General features: G+C 45.0%; 1 protein-coding gene across 1 annotated transcript in view; it reads right to left on the reverse strand.

Moving 5' to 3' along the window:
- Positions 1 to 21,057, reverse strand: part of gnptab (N-acetylglucosamine-1-phosphate transferase subunits alpha and beta) — a 45,590-nt gene extending 24,533 nt beyond the window's left edge. Inside the window, exons 1-8 of the mRNA XM_078417118.1 lie at positions 20,990 to 21,057; positions 19,248 to 19,454; positions 18,147 to 18,232; positions 8,253 to 8,372; positions 8,029 to 8,067; positions 5,981 to 6,186; positions 4,570 to 4,634; positions 2,545 to 2,679 (exon numbers count right to left, since the gene is read on the reverse strand). Coding sequence (XP_078273244.1) covers positions 2,545 to 2,679; positions 4,570 to 4,634; positions 5,981 to 6,186; positions 8,029 to 8,067; positions 8,253 to 8,372; positions 18,147 to 18,232; positions 19,248 to 19,376 — 780 coding nt within the window. The 5' untranslated portion in view covers positions 19,377 to 19,454; positions 20,990 to 21,057. The remainder of the gene's footprint in view (positions 1 to 2,544; positions 2,680 to 4,569; positions 4,635 to 5,980; positions 6,187 to 8,028; positions 8,068 to 8,252; positions 8,373 to 18,146; positions 18,233 to 19,247; positions 19,455 to 20,989) is intronic.
- Positions 21,058 to 25,909: the final 4,852 nt, after the last annotated feature.

Raw genomic sequence — 25,909 nt, forward strand, 5'->3', positions numbered from 1 at the left:
CTCTCTCCCCCACCCAAGTCGCACTAGTTTCGTATTGTCACCGTACAAATAGCTTACAAATGTCTGTTTCCTTTATCATCGTTCCTTTTTTGTATATCTTTCATTCATTGTTCTTTATCTTTCCACTTCACCGTCTATCTTTCATTTCCCTTATCCCTAACCAGTTTGAGGAAGGGTCTCGACCCGAAACGCCACCCATTCCTTCTCTTCAGAGATGCTGCCTGTCCCGCTGAATTACTCCAGCTTTTTGTGTCTATCTTAGGTTTCAAAGTGTTCTGATTCTATTTATATGGTCTATTCTAACTTTTTCCTATCTCATGGGGATCAGAGTGCATTCGACAACACTAAGAAACCAGCAAACCTTGATTGTATTTTGCTGGCTTTATCTTGCACTATATGTTATTCCCTATCATGTATCTATCTATACACTATAAATGGCTTGATTGTAATCATGTATTGTCTTTCTGCTGACTGGATAGCAGCAACAAAAGCTTTTCATTGCACGTTGGTACACGTGACAATGAACTAAATTAACTAACTAACACGAATGGCCATCCAGTCCACACTCATGAGGAGGCCGAAGTGTGGAATCGCACTCAAGAATGCAGCTGTGATTAGTGCAGATGGCTAACGCGACGCAGCCTAATTTCACTAGTTGGCATGGAAATGGTGGAGATAGTTGTGGATGATGATTAAATAAAAGGAGTAACATCCCATTTACTTCTGCGCCTGAAGGAAAGAAAGCCTCATCCAGATTTCAAAAGTTGAAAAGATAATTATTTTGTACAAAACTAAAGGGGGAAAAAATCCAACACAGCAAGGAGGCCTGGAGAAGGGTTCCAACCTGCAACAATACATATCCAAGTTCTTACTGACCCACTGAGTTACTCCAGCATTTTGTGTCTAACAAGGAGGACATCTCTGCTCAAGATGATCAGTAAGGTGCTTGCCAAAGTGTAGCTGAAGACACCATTCTGCTGCCACTCTTACTAAATAATTCCTCCAAAATTAACTTGCGATTAATGTTAACATTCTGGCACCCATGATAAATTCCACAACACGAAATCCCACAAAATACCTAAAGATTAAACTAATCTACTATTCCTATACTTCTTGTACTTGAATATGATTGTGCCTATATACATAGTAAAATTTTTACTGAACTGTATGCAAAAGGAATTTCACTGTACCTCGGTCAATAAACAAGGAACTGATTTACACCTAAGATAGACACAAAGTGCTGGAGTAACTCAGTGGGCCAGGCAGCATCTCTGGAGAAAAAGTCTGAACAGGGGGTCATGATCTGAAAGGTCATCCATTCTATTTCCCCAGAGATGCTGCCTGACCTGCTGAGTTACTCGAGCACTCTGTGTCTATCTTTGACAATAAAGTACCATTGAACCGAAGGACAACTACTAACTAGATTCATTTGAAATGCAAGTAGCACCATCTGGTGGCTGAAATTAATTAGTCGTCTCCAAAACAAGGAGTGTTGATGCAGTACTGTGGAGACCAGAGATTCAACTGGGAGGTTGGGCCAGTTGCTGTCAGCATTCATGTGGGAATAAGAGTGCGTCTGCCAATGATGTCCCCAGAAGGTATCAGGCAGTTGAGATGTAGGAGGAGGCCACAGGTTGTCCTTGGGGGACAAAGGTGTAGAAGAGAAGCAAGTGCAGGTGACATCCTAGCTAAGTGGTCTAGTTCCATCCAAGCAATGGAGCCAAGAGGTCAAGAGGGCGATGTCAAATGCTGCAGGAAGCTCCAGAGCGATGGGGGGGGGGGGGGGGAGAGAGATATGGGCCAAACGTGGACAAATGGGACTATCTTGGTCAGATTTGGCCAAAAAACCTGTTTCCGTACTTTATGATTATGATAGGCTAACTCTGATACAATATTACGTCATTTTATACTGTGGCACCTAAAACACAATTGAAGGGAATCAGCAAGGAATTAATGGAAAGAGCACAAAGCTGGAAGACTACAAGGATTAAAATGGTGCAAAGTTAGGATTGGTGTGAGCAAACATTAAAATGGTTAGCCTTGATCATTGCCAATGAGGAAACAAAACAAAGTGTAATCATTTAAATAGGTTTAATTATTTGAACACGTAAAAATTTGCATTAGTATTCAATAGAATCTTAAAATACAAACTCATAGCCCCATTTCTAGCTACTTATAGCTGCAGATACGATAAACTTCACCCACATTCTGGGACTGATTTCCAAGAGACAAATTTTCCTTGAGTGAGCATTAAACTAGACAGCAATTTCGTCCATTTGCAGAAGTCCATCGTTTTCTTAAGGGTATCGAGCATTCTGAGAAACATGCAGCAGAATACAGCTGTGGCCAAAACCATATCAGTCATAAACTTACTGCATGACTTGAGGCCCTAAATGACCTACTCCTCCTTCTACGTCTTATGTTCTCATGGAATACTGAGCTTCCAACAGCTTAAATTCTGATTGTAATCAATGAAATAACATACATCACATTTGCATACATTTCCCATAAATTCCCAAAGCAGTTATAAAGACAAGATCTTACTTGTTTCATCTTGCCAGTAATAACTGGCGGTAGTTTGGCTCGGATATGTTCCTCCTCTTTGCAGGATGCTGGAAAACCACTCAGGAAAGCAAGATTCGGCATTAGGACCGATCCAGGAGTTTCTTTGTCTGTGGTCTAGCAAATAGTTTACAACCATTACTTTTGCATAGTTTCAGTCAACTCATTTGTCTGGTGTTTATGCATCTAGGCTTCTCATGCTACTGGCAAAAACGTTTAATAAAAAATAAAGCTGAAACTGATTTTTTTTCACGTGTTATGCAAAATAAGTCAGTCATAGTCTTACAGCCTGGAAATAGGCCCTTCGGCCCAACTTGGTCATGCCTACCAACATGCCCCATCTGCACTAGTCTCACCTGCCTGCACTTGGCCCATAACCCTCTATACCGGTCCAATCCATGTACCTGTCCAATTGTCATTCAAATGTTATGATAATACCCGCCTCAGCTATCTCCTCCGGCAGCTCATTCCATACACCCACCACCCTTTGTGTAAAAATGTTACCACTCACGTTCCTTTTAAATCTTTTCCCCTCACCTTAAGTGTAAAAAGCTTTTTTCAAGCTTTCCTCTCTAAAATAGCTGCAAGTAGAGTGAAATTGATGTTCTAAGTTCAGCATTAATAAACCTAAATACCTTATTCGAAGCATTACTTCAACATTTTTAGCTTGTTTATCTTTATGCATAAGGGCAGCACAGTTAGCAGCTGCATCCTCTTTGAAGATGTAACACTTCCTGTGATAGCGAATACATAGAACATAGAACTGTACAGCACAGGTAAACCCAAGTAACTGCAGATGCTGGTTTACCAAAAAGGCAAAGTGCTCCTGGAACTCTGCAGTACATGGATAGCTTCCAGATGCTGGTTTAGAAAACAATTACACAAAGTGTTGGAGTAATGCAGTGAGTCAGGCAGCATCTCTGAAGAACATGGATAGGTGACATTTTGTTCCTCAGTTTCTTGTTCTATCACGAGGTGTTACGATTATTAATTTATATGCTAGTAAAACAAACCTTACAGCAGATATTAACCTCAATCCTGAAATTACTTCTGTACTGTTTTCCCATAGAGCGTGGTGGGTATTTGGAGGTAGTTGAGGCAGGTACTGAACATTTAAAAAGACTTTTGAACAACTACATGGATAGGAAGTGTTTAGAAGGATATGGGCCAAATACAGGCAGATGGGACTTGTGTAGATGGGGCATCTTGGTCAGCATGGGCAAGTTGGGCCAAACGGCTGGGTTCCATACTCTACAAACTTTATTAAGTAGCACAAATTTGCCAAAGGGTAAAGACACTAAACCAAGACAATGAATGCAAATGGTGTTGATGTATTACGGAGGCTAATGATGCATAATTTTATACACAAATTTTTCCAGGATTTCAAAGGCAGATGTACACTTAAATAAAAATATCCAAAATTAGCCAACGTTGTTTGTTTTGCAAAAAAGGCATCTCACAGGCTACCGTCTTTTTATGTATCTTCCTAACTTGACTAGGTTTTTTGAGGAGATGATTATGGTTGGAGGGGAGGGTGGTGGATGTCTGCATGGATTTCATGGATTTTAGTAAGGCATTTGATAAACTAATTTTGCGGGTAGAGTTAAAATTTAATCATTGTGAGCATTTCATATTTTCATTTTTGTTTTATTTGCTCACATCGTTGCAATGTTGATATTACCTGTACTTTTTAACTTTCTTGATTTTGCAATAGATTGTTAGATTTAAGCTGACTAAGATCGTGAACATATAACATCAACACTGCAAAGATTACACCTGCAACAAAAGTATAGTGTGGCAAGGATAAAATATTACTCTTCAAATACCAAATTTGCTTGAATAATGTTACAATTTATGACTAAATTAGAAAAGTGGCTTAACATTTATCAGTACAGACAGGCACTGAGTGCAGCTAAATCTCCAGTAGTGTTTTAGAATTGATTCATTCCATATATTTAACCATGTGAATGTTTGCTACAAGTACAACATAGGAAAATAAACACATACCAGATATCCTCTCCATGCCAATCGTTTATCATTTTGGCTTTGTTTTGTTGAAAGTGCATCATCCACTAAAAGAAGAAGTTTAAATATTATATTCCTGCAGATTTACAATAATACTTTTTGATTGCATGAAGCTTTATTCAATTCAGGATAATGTCAGCATTCCATTCTGAATATGGATAAAACATTATGAATTATAGCTGGTAATAACAACTAACTGCATATGCTTGTTTAACCAAAGAAAGACACAGAGTGCTGCAGTAACTCAGCAAATCAGGCAGCATCTCTGGAGAAGATGGATAGGTGACGTTTTACGTCGGGACCCTTCCTCAGTCTGAAGATGGTACCCGACCCAAAATGTCATCCATCCATGTCTTGCAGAGATGCTGCCTGCCGTGTTACCCCAGCACTTTGTGTCCTTTGTTAACTTGCTTTAGTACGTCCTAAATATGGAGTTTCATTGCTGACAGGAGACACAAAAGACTGCAGATGCTGCAGTCTAGAGCAAAAACACAAACTTCTGGAGGAACTCGGTGGGTCAGGCAGCATCCGTGAAGGCAAAGAGATGGTTGGCATTTTGGGTCAAGACCCTGTAGCAGGAGCCAGTAGGGCTACCCCTACCCCTTTGCCTCCACATATGCTGCCTGACTCACTGAGGTCTTCAGCAGTTTATAACTTTACTACCTAACCTAAGTTTCACAGATATGACGTTAAATACTGTGTCAAACTAAATACTGTATAAACTAAAAACATTTTTTTACATAGATTGGTACAGAAATGTAGTCACTGCAATAATTTAAAGCAAGATACCACAAAAGCAATAAATGATCAATCTCCAGCAGAACGTGTATTTGAACGAGAAGTGCAGTGGGTAGAGCTGCTGCCTGACAGTGTTAGAGACCCAGGCACTGTCTGGGTGGAGCTTGCACATTCTCCCTATGACCACGCGGATTTCCCCCAAGTGTCCAGTTTCCTCTCACATCCCAAGGGCATGTGGGTTTGTTGGTTAATTGGTCTCTGTAAATTGCCCATAGCGTGCAGGGAGTGAATATGAAAATGGTATAACGTTGAACTAATGTGAAGAGGTGATCAATGGTCGGCATGGACTCGGTGCGCAGAAGGGCCTGCATCCAGGCTGTATTTTTCAATCAACCGTGAAATCTTACGAAGAGACAACAAATGCCAGTTTACCTTTTCATATAAATTTTCACTGCTTCAACCACAATTAATTCTACAGAACGCTGAAAAAAGAAAGTTTCTCCCCATACTATCCGATACCTAACATTTAACATTACACTAATTTTATCTCTGATTTAGTTTACTTTACAAAGGAACATTTTATCAATTTTTAAACAATATTAACCAAAAGTTGCTATTTTAGCAAAAATACAGTTTCAAGGCTCTTTATATTTACCTTCTTTTTGATTATCAAACATAAGTACAGTAATATTGGACGATGGGGTTTTTATCTTTGGTATCTGATAGAGATGTTTTACAGCACGGAAGAGAGGGAAGAGAGAAGGCAGTTCTTTGACAGTAACGTTTGCTGGTAAACTCGGATCCAAAACAATCATGGGACCCTTTACACACTGCGATAACAAGCATTCTGGTTGCTTCTCACTGTAATAAATAAATCTACATTTATTACAAATATAAACATGAAACGCACTCCAGGCAGTAACAAAAACATTTACTACACTCACTGCTTTACTTTCTTCAGTCATGATACTCGATGTTTGTGGCTATGATTAGTTTTGGAGCAAGTGACCGCCATTCAACCCTTTTCCCAGACTTGTATTGCTTTCCTCTCAAAAGGACCTGGATAACCACAGTCCTCCAAGTCGGGGACACAAGAAACTGCAGTTGCTGGTGAAAAAAAACCCACAAAAAAGTCCTGCAATAACTCAGCGGGTCAGGCAGCATCTCTGGAGAACATGAAGCAGTGATGTTTCAGGTTGGACCCTTCCTCAGATTGTTTGTGGGGGAGGGGGCAGGGAGGGAAGAAAGCCAAGAGAGGGGACACAGTCAGTCTAAACAAGGGTCCTGACCCTAGACATCATCAATCCATGTTCTTCACAGATGTTACTTCTTTATTAAACTGCAGCATTCTCCACTCCAAGAGAAGAATTCTCACTTCAAATCCCAGGTTCACTAATTTATACAAAGTGCACTCAAGATGTCCAGTTTAAAGTTTTCATCCTAACCAGAAAATCCACGTTCTTTTAGCTTTTACTAAACCAGCAATAAAACTTGATTGTCTGAAACCAATTGTCTTTGGCCATGGTTATGCCATTTGGAAAGTTGAAAACAACTCATCGCATAACTCTTTTCTTGACTGTTATCTGCTGAATCACATACAGGCACCTCACATTTAATGCGTTTTTGAAATAATACGCTCATTAACAGCTAAGATTTAAATGCGGTGAGGTGCCAGAAGACTGGAGGGTGGCAAATGGTGTGCCTCTATTCAAAAAGGTCTGCAGGAGGAAGCGTGGGAACTATTCCTTGGAGTGCAGGAGGATGACAGGTGATCTTATTGAGGTGTACAAAATCATAATAGATCAGACAAATGCAGTCTGTTGCCCAGAGTAGAGGAATCGAGGACCAGAGGATATAAGTTTAAGGTGAGAGGGGAAAGGTTTAATAGGAACCTGAGGGGTGGCTTTTTTTTTAATACACAAATGGGGGTGGGTGTATGGAATGAGCTGCCGGAAGAGTTCGTTGAAGCAGGTTCTATTGCAAAGTTTAGACTCATTTAGACAGGTACATGGATAAGGTAGTTTTGGAGGAATATGGACCAAATGCAGGCAGGTTGGATTACCATAGATGGGGCATGTTGGTTGGTGCAGGCAAGTTGGATCGAAGGGTCTGTTTCTACGCTGTATGATTCTACGACTCTAACACTGGTATTTTTTTTAAATAACGCACTCAAATTTACGCTTGTTTAAACTTATACGTTTAATTTATGCATTTTTGAATTACGTGAACACAACCCCTGCGTAAAATACGAAGTGCCTGTATTTATAAAACACACAGAATATGGTAAGATTAAAAAGAACAAAAGTAAATCAATTCATATCATTCTGCCATTTGAAAATAAGGAATACATTCTTTAAAAATGTAACAAATTTTCAAATGATTTTACTTCTACCACTACAGTGAAAAAGACATTCACAGTAACAAGTTATAAAAACTGCCTCCGGGAAATTTAGTGGCTTATCAGAAAATGTCTGGACATTTATAGATCACTGTATTCCGAACAGATACCATTATGGTGCCCGGCTCCAACACTGTCAATCTCTTTGGCCACACATCAAGACTTGTCAAAACTAGAAAGGGCAATTGTCAATAAAGTCTGCCCTCTCCAGAGTTTTGTTTAATCTAAAACAATTCATGAACTGGAATATTAATAAGACTCAACTCTTTACAACTGATTTGTAAATCAGTTTCACACACGTTTACCTTTTCTTTGTGGCCTCTGTGGCATTTCCAAGGCTTTCTCTAAAAGACAAAAAATCGCATTAATGGAATAAAACAAAATGAGGAACTATTAAATTTAAATCATCGCTGAAATACCATGCAATCCCAGATCTGAGCAAAAATATTGATAATGACAAAAAAACGAGAAATGAAAATTGCAAGTTAATGCCTAAAGAAATTATCAAAAGGTTGAAGGAAAAATATACCTCAGTTTATTCTGGTCGTTCTTCATCTGTTCCCTTAATTCTTGTAGCTCCTTTAGTAAACCAGGATCTGTACCATTCACCCACGTATATACCACATCAATTGGCATTGGCAAACATAACCTAATTATATAAAAAGTGGTGCAAAATAATAAATAGTTCATTTCTATTCCAGTTTACAGGTGTGTAAATTTATATACACAGAACAATTATTTAAATTAACCACAACGTAAAGGAATAACAAGTTTGACAAGTACTTTAATATCAAACAAATCATTCCTTAACGTACAGTGAACAAAAAACAAAGTGCTGGAGAAACTCAGCAAGCTAAGTGTGGCCTTGAAAAGGGGTAGGATAGAGGTTTCAGCTCAGGACCCACCTGCAGACTGACGGTGCCCGTCACGGTTCACTCCACGGATGCTGTCTGACTTGATGAGATCTCGCAGCACTGTTTTATGCTCAAGATTCCAGCATCTGCAGTTTCTTGCATCTCCATTTAATGTATAGCAGACACAAACACGTACACGTGAAGGTTCAAGATCGGCTGCGAGAGTGGGGCATGGAGGCTGAACGGTAACCATGCGAGGTGGGGGACTGCACCTTCACATGTGAGGCGGGGGATCTGGCATGGCTCCATAAGACCCAGCGCACTGACCGGACTTTGGAAATGCCGCCAAATCTGGCGACTCAAAAATGACTTTCACTGTGTTATGCATGTGACAATAAAACACCATTGAACCATTAAAGCCACTACAGAGCAAAACTGACTTGCTAATTTCAGCATTAATAACTCCCAAATACCTTATTTGAAACACAATTTCAACAATTCGAATTTAATATCTATTCCTTACTATACCAGATATTACATACCAAACGTTGAGCAAGGCTCTTTGTTCTCTTTCTTTCACATTTCTTACCACACCCTCAAGGATACCATATGCACCAATGTGAAATACATTTATAGTTCCGCCACCCTTGTGATCACCAAGCCTACCACATTATACTTTGCATACATCAAAACAAAGTTAAAGGTACCATGAATTGAAATGGGTGCTGAGTTGTAGAAAAACTACCCTACGTCAAAAGCTGAAAGGTCAAATCTGACTCAAAGGCAAAGCAAAAAAAACTTCAGACTAGCACTCGGGAACTTTTCCACCATTTAAAATGCTGTCCTTCAAAGTACTGACGCCCTGCTTTCCTTCTGCATTGAAAGCAAAAGAACCACTGCAACATTTGTGAAGAATAAGGGAGACCACCAGATATCCTGGCCAATATTTCTCTTTCAAATGACTACAATCTATTAGTGATTATCACCACATTTTTTTCATAGTGATTTCTTCATGCTGTGGTTTTTTAGAGTGCTGACTGCACTTCTTGTGGCTGTATACAGTGTTAAGTCCATGACTGATAAGGGTACAGACTTCCCTCAGATAACAGAACAAAAAATACTATACCACAAGGCGTTCTCCTTTGTACCCAACCCAAATATATCCTACATTTTTCTAATAGCATCAATATACCTTATAGAGAACATAAAACATACAGCACAGGAACAGGCCCTTCGGCCCACAATATCTGTGCCAAACATAATGCTTATCTGCCTGCACATGATCCATATCCTTCCATTCCCTGCATATACAAATACCCATCCAAAAGCCTCTTAAACGCCACTATCATATCTGCCTCCACCACCAAATGTTCCAGGCACCCACCACTCTGCAAAAATAAACTTGCCCCTCACATTTTCTTGAAACTTTGCCCCTCTCACCTTACAGCTCTAGGCCCTCTAGTGCATGATATATCAATCATGGGAAAAAGGATCTGACTGTCTACCCTATCTATGCCTCTCATAATTTTATATACTTCTGTCCTGCAACCTCCGGTGCTCCAGAGGAAACAATCAAAGTCTGTCCAACCTCTCCCTGTAGCTAATACCCACCAATCTAAGCATAATTCTGGAAGACCTCCTCTGCATCCTTTCCAAAGCCTCCATAACCTTCCTGTAATGGGGCGACCCCAACTGCACGCAATACTCCAAATACAGCCTCGAGCAAGTATACTTAAAAGAAAATGATGCTAAGTAATAAAATTACTCACATAAAATTTACACAGTAGTGATTGGAGAGAAGACATTCTCTATTAGATCATAAGATCATAAGTGATAGGAGTAGAATTAGGCCATTTGGCCATCAAGTCTACTCCACCAATCAATCATGGCTGATCTATCTCTCCCTCCTAACCCCATTCTCCTGCCTCCTCACCATCAACCCTGCACACAGCAGGGAGCCACCATACAAGTGATCGACAAACAAAGCACTATATTTATACAGACACCAATTGGCTTATTTAATGTAAATACATCTATATGCCAAAGGGGACGTGAAGCTGACTTTACAATATGCTAAAAGGACAAAGTGCTGGAATAATTCAGCAGGTAAGGCAGCAGGTAAAAAGAGCGCCAAAAGGAAGCTAGTAGTCAATTTCAAAAGTCCGGGAGCAGAGCAAGGACGCCCGTTGGCTGAGCACTAAAGTAAGTGCCAATCACAGTTGAGCAGGCAGTTTAAAAAGAGCGCCAAAAGGAAGCTAGTAGTCAATTTCAAAAGTCCGGGAGCAGAGCAAGGACGCCCGTTGGCTGAGCACTAAAGTAAGTGCCAATCACAGTTGAGCAGGCAGTTTAAAAAGAGCGCCAAAAGGAAGCTAGTAGTCAATTTCAAAAGTCCGGGAGCAGAGCAAGGACGCCCGTTGGCTGAGCACTAAAGTAAGTGCCAATCACAGTTGAGCAGGCAGTTTAAAAAGAGCGCCAAAAGGAAGCTAGTAGTCAATTTCAAAAGTCCGGGAGCAGAGCAAGGACGCCCGTTGGCTGAGCACTAAAGTAAGTGCCAATCACAGTTGAGCAGGCAGTTTAAAAAGAGCGCCAAAAGGAAGCTAGTAGTCAATTTCAAAAGTCCGGGAGCAGAGCAAGGACGCCCGTTGGCTGAGCACTAAAGTAAGTGCCAATCACAGTTGAGCAGGCAGTTTAAAAAGAGCGCCAAAAGGAAGCTAGTAGTCAATTTCAAAAGTCCGGGAGCAGAGCAAGGACGCCCGTTGGCTGAGCACTAAAGTAAGTGCTAGTTTAAGTGAGAAGTCAGGTAAATTGGACAATCAGGCAATTTAATTGGTAATATAAGCAATACTTGCAAAAGGGTGCAGCCCTGTTCAGGTGCAGCCCAGTGAGAAAAGTGCGAGTCTTTGGCTGCGAGTCTTCGGCGAGGAGGCTGAGGTGAGGAGGATACGATTGTTTTAAGCCAGAGCTGGTTATAGGCACAAGGTGATGGCGGAAAAGTTGGTGCGGTGTGTTTCCTGCAGGATGTGGGAAGACAGGGACGTCGCTGGAGCTTCTGGGAGCTACACCTGCAAGAACTGTGTCCAGGTGCAGCTCCTGAAGGGACGTGTGGTGGAGTTGCAGAGGCAGTTGGATGACCTCAGGGCCATCCGAGAATGCGAGAGTTTCCTCGACAGGACCTATTGTGAGGCTGTCACGCCAAGGGTCCAGGTCGAGCGAAGGTGGGAGACTGTTTCAGGGGGGAGTGGACGTGGACTACAGGAGACCCCAGTGGCTGTGCCTATTGCAAATAGGTATACCCTCTTGGGAACTGTCGGGGCAGAAGACGTTTCCAGTCCGAGTGGCGGACCTGTTGGCAAGGATACTCGACAGGGGAGACCGAAGTCTGGAAGAGCCGTAGTGGTCGGTGACTCCATAGTCCGAGGGACGGACAGAAGATTCTGTGGCAGCAGGAGGGACTTGAGGATGGTCTGTTGCCTCCCTCGTGCCAGGGTTCAACACATCACAGACCGGCTTCAGAAAATCCTAGTGAGGGAAGGCGATCAACCTGAAGTCGTTGTGCACGTGGGCACGAATGACGTCGGGCGGAAGAGGAAGGAGGTGCTACAGCGGGAGTTTAGAGAGTTGGGAAAAGCACTGAGAAGTAGGACGTCGAAGGTGGTTATCTCTGGACTGCTACCGGTACCTCGTGCTGGTGAGGCCAGGAACAGAGAGATAGAGGGTATGAATTTATGGCTGAGGGGCTGGTGCAGAGAGCAGGGATTTCGATTTCTGGACCACTGGGATCTCTTCTGGGCTAGGGGTGACTTGTACAAAAGGGACGGGTTGCATCTTAACAGCAGGGGGACAAACATTCTGGCAGGCAGGTTTGCTAGTGTGACACCTGTGGCTTTAAACTAAGTAGTGGGGGGGAGGGGTTAACAAATTGTGAATATGAAGATGAGGTAAAAGGGAATACAGGAGATATTGCAAAAGACTCTCGGAAGAATGGGAACAGAAGTTCTAGAGCGGAAAAGAAATTAAGGGCAGGGCCAATTGTGAACGATGTGAGAGAGGAGGTAAATACAGAAGTTAAAGTGTTGTACTTAAATGCGCGTAGTATAAAAAATAAAGTGGATGAGCTTGAGGCTCAGTTAGTCATGGGCAAGTATGATGTTGTAGGGATCACTGAGACATGGTTACAAGAGGACCAGGGCTGGGAACTGAATATCCAGGGGTACACAACGTATAGAAAAGACAGACAGGTGGGCAGAGGGGGTGGGGTTGCTCTGATGGTAAGGAATGATATTCATTCCCTTGCAAGGGGTGACATAGAATCAGGAGATGTTGAATCAGTATGGATAGAAATGAGAAATTGTAAGGGTAAAAAGACCCTAATGGGAGTTATCTATAGGCCCCCAAACAGTAGCCTCGACATAGGGTGCAAGTTGAATCAGGAGATAAAATTGGCGTGTCAAAAATGTAATGCTACTGTGGTTATGGGAGATTTCAACATGCAGGTAGACTGGGAAAATCAGGTTGGAAATGGACCCCAGGAAAGAGAGTTTGTAGAGTGCCTTCGAGATGGATTCTTAGAACAGCTTGTACTGGAGCCTACCAGGGAGAAGGCAATTCTGGATTTAGTGTTGTGTAATGATCCTGATCTGATAAGGGGACTAGAGGTAAAAGAGCCATTAGGAGGCAGTGATCACAACATGATAAGTTTTACTCTGCAAATGGAAAGGCAGAAGGGAAAATCGGAAGTGTCGGTATTACAGTATAGCAAAGGGGATTACAGAGGCATGAGGCGGGAGCTGGCCAAAATTGATTGGAAGGAGGCCCTAGCAGGGAAGACGGTAGAACAGCAATGGCAGGTATTCCTGGGAATAATGCAGAGGTTGCAGGATCAATTTATTCCAAAGAGGTGGAAAGACTCTAAGGGGAGTAAGAGACACCTGTGGCTGACGAGGGAAGTCAGGGACAGCATAAAAATTAAGGAGAGGAAGTATAACATAGCAAAGAAGAGTGGGAAGACAGAGGATTGGGACTCTTTTAAAGAGCAACAAAAGTTAACTAAAAAGGCAATACGGGGAGAAAAGATGAGGTACGAGGGTAAACTAGCCAATAATATAAAGGAGGATAGCAAAAGTTTTTTTAGGTACGTGAAGAGGAAAAAAATAGTCACGGCAAATGTGGGTCCCTTGAAGACAGAAGCAGGGGAATTTATTATGGGGAACAAAGAAATGGCAGACGAGTTAAACCGTTACTTTGGATCTGTCTTCACTGAGGAAGATACACACAATCTCCCAAATGTTCTAGGGGCCGGAGAACCTAGGGTGATGGAGGAACTGAAGGAAATCCACATTAGGCAGGAAATGGTTTTGGGTAGACTGATGGGACTGAAGGCTGATAAATCCCCAGGGCCTGATGGTCTGCATCCCAGAGTACTTAAGGAGGTGGCTCTAGAAATAGTGGAAGCATTGGAGATCATTTTTCAATGTTCTATAGATTCAGGATCAGTTCCTGTGGATTGGAGGATAGCAAATGTTATCCCACTTTTTAAGAAAGGAGGGAGAGAGAAAACAGGGAATTATAGACCAGTTAGTCTGACATCAGTGGTGGGGAAGATGCTGGAGTCAATTATAAAAGACGAAATTGCTGAGCATTTGGATAGCAGTAACGGGATCATTCCGAGTCAGCATGGATTTACGAAGGGGAAATCATGCTTGACAAATCTACTGGACTTTTTTGAGGATGTAACTAGGAAAATTGACAAGGGAGAGTCAGTGGATGTGGTGTACCTCGACTTTCAGAAAGCCTTCGACAAGGTCCCACATAGGAGATTAGTGGGCAAAATTAGGGCACATGGTATTGGGGGTAGGGTACTGACATGGATAGAAAATTGGTTGACAGACAGAAAGCAAAGAGTGGGGATAAATGGGTCCCTTTCGGAATGGCAGGCAGTGACCAGTGGGGTACCGCAAGGTTCGGTGCTGGGACCCCAGCTATTTACGATATACATTAATGACTTAGACGAAGGGATTAAAAGTACCATTAGCAAATTTGCAGATGATACTAAGTTGGGGGGTAGTGTGAATTGCGAGGAAGATGCAATAAGGCTGCAGGGTGACTTGGACAGGTTGTGTGAGTGGGCGGATACATGGCAGATGCAGTTTAATGTAGATAAGTGTGAGGTTATTCACTTTGGAAGTAAGAATAGAAAGGCAGATTATTATCTGAATGGTGTCAAGTTAGGAGGAGGGGGAGTTCAACGAGATCTGGGTGTCCTAGTGCATCAGTCAATGAAAGGAAGCATGCAGGTACAGCAGGCAGTGAAGAAAGCCAATGGAATGTTGGCCTTCGTAACAAGAGGAGTTGAGTATAGGAGCAAAGAGGTCCTTCTACAGTTGTACCGGGCCCTGGTGAGACCGCACCTGGAGTACTGTGTGCAGTTTTGGTCTCCAAATTTGAGGAAGGATATTCTTGCTATGGAGGGCGTGCAGCGTAGGTTCACTAGGTTAATTCCCGGAATGGCGGGACTGTCGTATGTTGAAAGGCTGGAGCGATTGGGCTTGTATACACTGGAATTTAGAAGGATGAGGGGGGATCTTATTGAAACATATAAGATAATTAGGGGATTGGACACATTAGAGGCAGATAACATGTTCCCAATGTTAGGGGAGTCCAGAACAAGGGGCCACAGTTTGAGAATAAGGGGTAGGCCATTTAGAACGGAGATGAGGAAGAACTTTTTCAGTCAGAGGGTGGTGAAGGTGTGGAATTCTCTGCCTCAGAAGGCAGTGGAGGCCAGTTCGTTGGATGCTTTCAAGAGAGAGCTGGATAGAGCTCTTGAGGGTAGCGGAGTGAGGGGGTATGGGGAGAAGGCAGGAACGGGGTACTGATTGAGTGATCAGCCATGATCGCATTGAATGGCGGTGCTGGCTCGAAGGGCTGAATGGCCTACTCCTGCACCTATTGTCTATTGTCTATCTCTGGAGAACATGGACAGGTGGGCGTTTTGGGTTGGGACCCTTTGTCACATTCTCCAGAGATCCTGCCAATAATATAAAGGAGGATAGCAAAAGTTTTTTTAGGTACGTGAAGAGGAAAAAAATAGTCAAGGCAAATGTGGGTCCCTTGAAGACAGAAGCAGGGGAATTTATTATGGGGAACAAAGAAATGGCAGACGAGTTAAACCGTTACTTTGGATCTGTCTTCACTGAGGAAGATATACACAATCTCCCAAATGTTCTAGGGGCTGGAGAACCTAGGGTGATGGAGGAACTGAAGGAAATCCACATTAGGCAGGAAATGGTTTTGGGTAGACTGATGGGACTGAAGGCTGATAAATCCCCAGGGCCTGATGGTCTGCATCCCAGAGTACTTAAGGAGGTGGCTCTAGAAATAGTGGAAGCATTGGAGATCATTTTTCAATGTTCTATAGATTCAGGATCAGTTCCTGTGGATTGGAGAATAGCAAATGTTATCCCACTTTTTAAGAAAGGAGGGAGAGAGAAAACGGGTAATTATAGACCAGTTAGTCTGACATCAGTGGTGGGGAAAATGCTGGAGTCAATTATAAAAGACGAAATTGCTGAGCATTTGGATAGCAGTAACGGGATCGTTCCGAGTCAGCATGGATTTACGAAGGGGAAATCATGCTTGACAAATCTACTGGAATTTTTTGAGGATGTAACTAGGAAAATTGACAAGGGAGAGTCAGTGGATGTGGTGTACCTCGACTTTCAGAAAGCCTTCGACAAGGTCCCACATAGGAGATTAGTGGGCAAAATTAGGGCACATGGTATTGGGGGTAGGGTACTGACATGGATAGAAAATTGGTTAACAGACAGAAAGCAAAGAGTGGGGATAAATGGGTCCCTTTCGGAATGGCAGGCAGTGACCAGTGGGGTACCGCAAGGTTCGGTGCTGGGACCCCAGCTATTTACGATATACATTAATGACTTAGACGAAGGGATTAAAAGTACCATTAGCAAATTTGCAGATGATACTAAGTTGGGGGGTAGTGTGAATTGTGAGGAAGATGCAATAAGGCTGCAGGGTGACCTGGACAGGTTGTGTGAGTGGGCGGATACATGGCAGATGCAGTTTAATGTAGATAAGTGTGAGGTTATTCACTTTGGAAGTAAGAATAGAAAGGCAGATTATTATCTGAATGGTGTCAAGTTAGGAGGAGGGGGAGTTCAAAGAGATCTGGGTGTCCTAGTGCATCAGTCAATGAAAGGAAGCATGCAGGTTCAGCAGGCAGTGAAGAAAGCCAATGGAATGTTGGCCTTCGTAACAAGAGGAGTTGAGTATAGGAGCAAAGAGGTCCTTCTACAGTTGTACCGGGCCCTGGTGAGACCGCACCTGGAGTACTGTGTGCAGTTTTGGTCTCCAAATATGAGGAAGGATATTCTTGCTATGGAGGGCGTGCAGCGTAGGTTCACTAGATTAATTCCCGGAATGGCGGGACTGTCGTATGTTGAAAGGCTGGAGCGATTGGGCTTGTATACACTGGAATTTAGAAGGATGAGGGGGGATCTTATTGAAACATACAAGATAATTAGGGGATTGGACACATTAGAGGCAGATAACATGTTCCCAATGTTGGGGGAGTCCAGAACAAGGGGCCACAGTTTGAGAATAAGGGGTAGGCCATTTAGAATGGAGATGAGGAAGAACTTTTTCAGTCAGAGGGTGGTGAAGGTGTGGAATTCTCTGCCTCAGAAGGCAGTGGAGGCCAGTTCGTTGGATGCTTTCAAGAGAGAGCTGGATAGAGCTCTTAAGGATAGCGGAGTGAGGGGGTATGGGGAGAAGGCAGGAACGGGGTACTGATTGATAGTGATCAGCCATGATCGCATTGAATGGCGGTGCTGGCTCGAAGGGCTGAATGGCCTACTCCTGCACCTATTGTCTATTGTCTATTGTCTATTGCCTGACCCGCTGAGTTACTCCAGCACTGTGACCTTTTGTGCAAGCCAGCATCTGCAGTTCCTTGCTTCTACATTTGTACAAGTATGCCAACCAGTGGATAGCAAATCAGTGAGTAACAAGGACCAAGTGCAAACTAATTTGGGAGGTTCAATGGGACATTAATGTCACATGTGCCCAGGTGCAGTGAAATTCGCTTTTTGCATATATTCCAGTAAAAATCTTATTATACATCAGCACAACCATACTTAATTACAGGAGTGAAGGAATAGTACATTACACCGAGACAGTACACAAGGTTTGGATGTAATGTATCAGACTACATAAGTGCAAATATTTACTTTGAGGGCTCAATTCGTATTCCATTAACGCTATGGTAACATTCGCTCGTCTGACTGCGCCATTCAACATGCCGAACTATTACCATTTCCTATGGTCCTTTTAAATTCACTGGGTTCACTATTAGGTTTATTATACCACTCTGTAATATTTGATCAACAGCGAATATGAATATTATGCACTGCACCATAAAATGTCCCAGTTCAGAAGTCAAGGGTGTTGGGTTAACAGAGTTTTGCTACATTAGGTTCCACACTACATGAGCCTTCTGCAATGTTCTAAATCAGTAATCAAGGAGAGTCTGTAAATAGTGTTTTTTTTACCTATTTTGAAACGATTTTCCAGCTACATTGTCACGATATGAATCAAACATGACATGATATTGATCCCGACTCCATTCCAAGACAACCTAGAAAATAATCAAATTGAATACTACATTTTTTGTTTGCTCGTAAACACACACATCTCATGCAATTCATCATCTGACTGAGAGAATAATCTTACAGTATCAAAATGTCAGCTTACTAGGTGCATTTCCTGACTTGGTTAAATTGGTTATCAGGGTACATGGGGCACAAAGGAACCATTTGTGAAGTAGTTCGGTGCAATAGCCATTGAGGTGGTATAAACCCAGCAGTGGTAAATGATGCCCTGGATTTTGCTGTAATAATAAAAATATCATTATACTGTGAATAATAAACCTAAACCTGAAGTAGAAGTTTTACATTCCTGTTTATCATAGTTCAGTGTGATTTGTCTCTCGGCCCATCCGATGACAGAATTGTTTCTGAAGGTCAGGGACAGCTTTTAGCCTGTATATGACTGTAATGGACTGTGAAAGTTAAAATCTGTACCATAGAGATCACTAGTGCCGTTTACTCACTTTGTGCTTGGTGTTGAATGTTGACCCAAGGCTACTTCAACTTTATTTATGACTATAAGATTAATCTATTATTCAGGTACAAATCTCGCAATAGAATAGTACTTTTTTATTCATTGAATGTCTTATTTTGTTTATTTATTATGTTATCTATTGAGTACTGTGTTTACAGACCTGTTGTGCTACTGCAAGCAAGAATTTCATTGTTCTGTTTAGGTACATATGACAATTAAACACACTTGACTCTTACTCAAAACAGTCAAGTTGATAATTTTCAACTGTTACAAACATATAACTCATGTTTTTCACTGAAGATGGACCCAAAATGCTGGAGTAACTCAGCGGGTCAAGCAGCATCTCTGGAGAAAGGTTAGAGCTGACGTTTGGGGTCGAGACCTGTTTTTATCATTAATATTTATTTCTATTTATTGTAATATGATAAACAATGATGGGGTTGAGTGCACGATCTGATTGATGCCACATGAATTACCTCACAAAGTTCTCATTTAGCAGATTAAGTTTATTATTTTAATGAGTCACTCACCTCTCCAAACTGAAAGGCAGACACAATCATGAGCACTAATCCTCCAAAGCAAAGGTATAAGCCATATCGGTGCGACAGGCAGGTGTACGTCTGCCTCTGTACCAGCTTCAGCATTGAATTGAGGACCATGACCAATCCAGCATAGTCCTTATCACAAACAACTAAAAGTCCAACAGTTGGAAATGCAAGGACAGCAGAGGCCACCTACTGCAGACAGAAAACAAAGTTTCATGATGCTATCCACACCAAAAGATTTTTTATAGTTAAAACACATTGAAGATGCACCTTACACAATGTAAAATATCTACGTGTGTTTTCACTTCAGCTGCAGAAATGGGCAGAGGAATGGCAGATGAGAATTTAACCCAGGTGTGAGTTTAGAGGGAGAATGTACAAACTCCAGACAGACAGCACCCGTAGTCAGGATCAAAACACGAGTCTCTGGCACTGTAAGACAGCAACTTTTACCACTTAGCCACCTTGTGAGGTGTTGCAGTTTGGGAGGTCAAATGCAAAGGGAAATATACAATTAATGGCATGACCCTGAACAGCATTGATGTACAGAGGAATCTTGTGGGCCAAGCCCATAACTCCCTAGAGAAGATAGAATGATAAAGGCAGCAAATGAAATGCTTGGTATCATGGGTCAGGGCATTGAGTACAAGAGTCAGAAAGTCATGTTGCAGATTTATAGGACTTTGGTTAGGCTGCATTTGGACTATTGCACGCCCTTCTGGTCACCCTTTGCAGGAAGATGTTGAGGCTTTGGAAAGGGTGCAGAGGAGATTTATCAGAATGACCCCTGGATTAGGGGGTGTTAGCTACCAGGAGAAGTTGGACAAACTTGGATTGGGTTTTTTCGGGAACGCCAGAGGTTGTAGGGAAACCCCTCCCATTCTCTCCCACCAGACCCGTGGTCCCTCACCCTCACCCCCCCAACCCCATCCGCATTCTCTCTCTCTCCCCGTCCCCAAACCCCCTTCTTGAAATTCATCCCCCTCACCCCCATCCCCTCCCCCAACCTCCTTCCTTCTCCTCTCCCAGATGCCTCCCCCTCAATCCCCCCTCAGATCCCCTCGCAGTCACCACCATACCCTCCCCTACAGCCTCCCTCAGACCCACCCCCCCCGCACTCTCCTTCACACCACTCCCCCTCTCTCCTTACCCCCTCTCTCCACACCTCCTTCTGACCCCCCCCTTACCCCCATCCCCTCCTCCAACCTCCTCCCCCTCCTCTCCCAGATGCCTCCCCCTCAAATCCCCGTCACCATCCTACCCTCCCCTCGAGTCTCCCTCCCCCACTCTCCATCCTACCACTCCACCTCTCTCCACACCCCCTCCTTCTGACATTCCCTCACCACCATCCTCTCCCCAACCCCCCTCCCCCTCAATCCCCTCCCTCCGTCCCCATCCTACCCTACCCTACCCTACCCTCCCTCTCCAGCCTCCCTCAGTCCCTCTCCTCTCCCTCCTTCTCCAGCCTCTCAGTCCCCATCCTGCCATCCCCACCCCTCCCTCAGTCCCCTCTCCCTCCTTCTCCAGCCTCCCTCAGTCCCTCTCCTACCCTCCCCTCCCTCTACTCCTCCGCTCCCTCAGTCCCTCTCCTATCCTCCCCTCAGTCCCCTCTCCCTCCAGCCTCCCTCCCTCTGTCAGTCTGCCTCGGCTCCCTCTTTCCCTTTCTCCTCTTCCCCTCTGTCACCTCCCCCCGCCGCCCCCTCACGCCGCGGCCCCGGAGCCCACACCTGTCCGTGTCCGTATCCCGGCCGCGGCTCCGCTCCGCCCCGGCCACACCACGTGACCCGCCCCGCCGCCGACGACAACAACAACGCCAGCGGCGCCCACGTCACAGGCACGTCCGTCCGAACGTGCGTACGCTGTTTAACCCCTGGCGTGGGGGCCTTGCGGCCGCCATCTTGAGTGCGGCGTCCAGGGCGGGGGACAGATGGGCGGGGCCTGTGGGGCAAGTTGCCTGTTAAGTTGGACTCAAGTTTGCTTAACTCCTTCCAAAGTTGTTCAATTAGCCAGAGGTTCCGTGAATGATGCCAGCTCATAACGCCAAACCCCAGAAAACTTGTTTTGCACTTAGTTAAATTAAATGCAGGCAAATTAAAACTCATTGGATTGTGGAGGGATCTAAAGCATTATGAGGGGATGCAGAAAAGATTTTCACAAAAGATTTCAGCCACAAGGTTAGACTAGAGTAACTTGCATTATACAAAGTGCTGGAGATACTCAGTGGGTCAGGCAGCATCTGTGGAGGGAATGGGCAGGTGATGTTTTGAGTCAGGATCCTTGTCATCTAGGGATAGGATTTCATCTATCCGATCCCTGCACAGATGTTGCTTGTCCCATTGAGTTTCTCCAGCATTTTGTGTTTTTCTCAATGTTTCACCATCTGCAGATTTAGCTTAGTTTAGAGATACAGCATGGTCACACTGAATGTATGCCGACCATCAATCATCCATTCACACCAGTTCAATGTTAACCCCCTAAAATCTCCCCCCCCCCCACAATCAGTCTGAGGAAGGGTCACAACTCAAGACGTCACGTATCCATGTTCCCCACAGATACTGCTTGACCCGCTGAGTTACTAGAGCATTTTGTGTCTTTTATTTTGTAAACCACCATTTGCATTTCCTTGTTTTTAGAGCTTAAACTAGCACAAGTGTGCCCGTTGGGCCCGTCCTCGTAGGGTTTCCATTGTAACCGGGAGGGGAGTGGGGGGTAGGGAAGGGGGAGGGAGGGAGGAGGGGAGGGGAGGGATGGGGGGGAGGGAAGAGGGGAGGGGGGAGGGAGAGGGGAGGGAGGGGGGTAGGAGGGAGGGGGGTAGGGGGGAGGGGGAGGGAGGGGTAGGGGAGGGAGAGGGGAGGGGGGGAGGGGGGAGGGAGGGGGACCTCCCCTTTTCCCAGTACCCCTCTTTCCCCGTTGGGCCCGTCCTCGTAGGGTTTCCATTGTAACCGGGAGGGGAGTGGGGAGTAGGGAAGGGGGAAGGAGGGAGGAGGGGAGGGGGAGGGATGGGGGGGAGGGGAGGGGGGAAGGGGGGGAGGGAGGGGGGTAGGGGGGAGGTGGAGGGAGGGGTAGGGGAGGGGGGAGGGTAGGGGAGGGGGGAGGGAGGGGGGGAGGGGGGGAGGGGGGGAGGGGGGAAGGGAGGGGGACCTCCCCTTTTCCCAGTACCCCTCTTTCCCCATTGGGCCCGTCCTCGTAGGGTTTCCATTGTAACCGGGAGGAGGGGAGGTAGGGAAGGGGGAGGGAGGAGGGAGGTGTGGAGGGAGGAGGGGAGGGGGAGGGAGGAGGGGAGGGGGAGGGAGGGGGAAGGGGGGGAGGGAGGGGGGTAGGGGGGAGGGAGAGGGGAGGGGGGAAGGGTGAGGGAGGGGGACCTCCCCTTTTCCCAGTACCCCTCTTTCCCCGTTGGGCCCGTCCTCGTAGGGTTTCCATTTTAACCGGGAGGAAGGGAGGGAGGGAAGGGGGAGGGAGGGAGGAGGGAGGTGTGGAGGGAGGAGGGGAGGGAGGGGGGGAGGGGAGGGGGGGAGGGAGAGGGGAGGGAGGGTGGGAGGGGGAGGGAGGGAGGGTGGAAGGGGGAGGGAGGGTGGAAGGGGGAGGGAGGGGGACCTCCCCTTTTCCCAGTACCCCTCTTTCCCCGTTGGGCCAGTCCTCGTAGGGTTTCCATTGTAACCGGGAGGAGGGGAGGGAGGGAAGGGGGAGGGAGGGAGGAGGGAGGTGTGGAGGGAGGAGGGGAGGGAGGGGGGTAGGGGGGAGAGGGAGGGAGGGGGAGGGAGGGGGGAGGGGAGGGAGGGGGACCTCCCCTTTTCCCAGTACCCCTCTTTCCCCGTTGGGCCCGTCCTCGTAGGGTTTCAATTGTAACCGGGAGGGGAGGAGGGAGGGTGGAAGGAGGGGGGAGAGGGATGGAAGGGTGGAGGGAGGGGGGAGGGATTGGGGAGGGAAGGAGGGAGGGGGGAGTTAGGGGGGAGGGGGGAGGGAGTTGGGGAGGGAGGGGGAGGAGGGGGGAGGGAGTGGGGATGGAGGTGGGAAGGAGGGGGGATGAAGGGGTTGAGGGGGGAAGGGGGACCTCCCCTTTTCCCAGTACCCCTCTTTCCCCGTTGGGCCCGTCCTCGTAGGGTTTCCATTGTAACCGGGAGGGGGGGAGGGAGGGAGGAGGGAGGTGTGGAGGGAGGTGTGGAGGGAGGAGGGGAGGGGGAGGGAGGGGGGGAGGGGAGGGGGAAGGGGAGGGGGAAGGGAAGGGGGGAGGGAAGGGGGAGGGGTAGGGGGGAGGGGAGGGAGGGGGATCTCCCCTTTTTCCAGTACCCCTCTTTCCCCATTGGGCCCGTCCCCGTAGGGTTTCCATTGTAACCGGGAGGGGGGGAGGGAGGGTGGAAGGAGGGGGGAGGGGGAGAGGGATGGAAGGGTGGAGGGAGGGGGGAGGGAGTGGGGGAGGGTGGGATGGAGGGAAGGAGGGAGGGGGGGAGTTAGGGGCTGAGTGGTGATGGAGGTTGGGATTGAGGGGGGAGGGAGGGGGGGGAGGGAGTGGGGATGGAGGTGGGAAGGAGGGGGGAGGAAGGGGTTGAGGGGGGAAGTGGGACCTCCCCTTTTCCCAGTACCCCTCTTTCCCCCACCACCAAGCCCCCTCCGCAACGACCCCTGTTGTCCCCCTCCCCAGTCCCCATTCTCAGACCCCCCCCCCCCCATTCTCTCTCTCCCCAGACACACTCTCAGTGCTTTTTTCGAAACACTTGCCCCGGTGGCCCACGAGCATAGGGGCCCAATGCTGATCTGTGTATGTTAAGTGACTTGCACAACTTTAAAAAACTGGCAGTTGCTTTTCGCAACAATGTTGCAACCATCTCACACAAGCATTGTGACGTCACAAGCTGAAGACCTTGAAAAAAAAGGTCAGAAAAAAAATTATGTAAATTTAAAACCTCTGTAAAGAGTAAACACCCAATAGCAGCTGCTTGTCCATCGCGAGCTGATCTCTCATTGGTGCACGGGTGCCATTGTGACATCACGCGCTGAAGCCCCTTCAAGAAAAGGGTTAGAAATGAAAAATTTAAACTTTAATATCTCTCTAGCTTTAAAAAGATAGCTTCAATTTGAATGAAAGTACTTACAATAGTTGCCCATGTTAATGGTGAATATGGTGGTACAAAAATCGTAGCGCTTTGGTGTACCGTCTTGGAGGAGTAGGGTTTGTAAGTTAAGCGTCAAGCAAAGACACTTCGGAATCTTCCGTACATACACACGGAATGTTTGCGTACATACACACGAACGTCAGAGTTTTAGTAGTATAAAGATAGATAGATAGATGGGGGGGCATCTTGGTCACCATGGACAGGTTGGGCTGAAGGGCCTGATTCCGTGCTGTATGACTTTATGATTCTATCTCAACCATATTGTACCCCTATTCTCTTTTGATTTTTTTATTTTACGGAAAATCTAGTCTGTGATGTGATGGCATGTTTGATTCTGTTAAACAATGACAATTTATTTCATATGTTTGAGAAATGTAATGAGATCTGTGACCTCGCTAAGTAAATACAGTCGCTGCAGGCAGAGGTCACATGAGTCATTCATTTAATTCTCCCAGAGAGTTTTTGGGTGTGTCGCTTAGGCAGCAAACAAAGCAGACGAAAATATGAGTCTCATGAGTATTATGTGGCCAGTTTACTTTACTTAAATTTAGTCACTTTCTCTTTGTTACAAATCTCATTATTAAGAAGACATTGAAACAAATCAAACTTACCAGTATATAATATATATACATATATATATATATACATATATGTTATATATTATATATAACACATATATATATAATATGTTACCAATCTTATTGGTAACATATAAGACCAATGTTACATCATTGTTTTTCACCAGAATTTGACCTCTATGTTCCTAAAATCAATGGTGGATATATGAAACAATATATGAGGATATATATGAGGAAGGTATAATGAGGACAATTAAAACTAGCTCTATGTTATCCCAACGATAGAGACAATATAATCTCACCTCCAGAGGTTCTCTGGAGATGCTGCCTGACTTGCTGAATTACTCCAGTATTTTGTGTCTATCTTTGATATAAACCAGCATCTGCAGTTCATTATAAAACTAAACTATATTACCGAACTAAATTGGCAATTTATTAACCTTGAACTGCAATATCACCACAGAATATGGAATTATATTTGTTATATATAATTCCATATTCTGTGGCAATATTACTGTTCAAGGTTAATAAATTCCCAGTTTAATTGTTGCTATGACAATTTGGAATGTACCTTGTTAACAGCTGTGTTTATTCATAACTTGGGCAGGTTAATCACTATCCTGGCCTGCTTGACACAAGGATTCTCCTCAACCTAACATGTAAATCATTATGTGAACGAATGTTATAAGAGCAGCTTTCAAACAAGCCTCTCTCAGGAGAAAAGCACAAAGTGCTGGAGGAACTCAGCGAGTCAGGCAGCATCTGTGGAGGGAATGGACAGACGATGTTTCAGGTCGGGACCCTTCTGCAGACTGATGGAGTAGTGGGAGGAAAGCTGGCAGAATAGATAGCTGGTATCTCCTCTCTACTCCATCAGTCTGAAGAAGGGTCCCAACCTGAAACATTGTCTGTCCATTCCCTCCACAGATGCTGCCTGTCCTGCTGAGTATCATCAGCA

Source organism: Rhinoraja longicauda, chromosome 20, assembly GCF_053455715.1.
Source record: "Rhinoraja longicauda isolate Sanriku21f chromosome 20, sRhiLon1.1, whole genome shotgun sequence".
Lineage (NCBI taxonomy): Eukaryota > Metazoa > Chordata > Chondrichthyes > Rajiformes > Arhynchobatidae > Rhinoraja > Rhinoraja longicauda.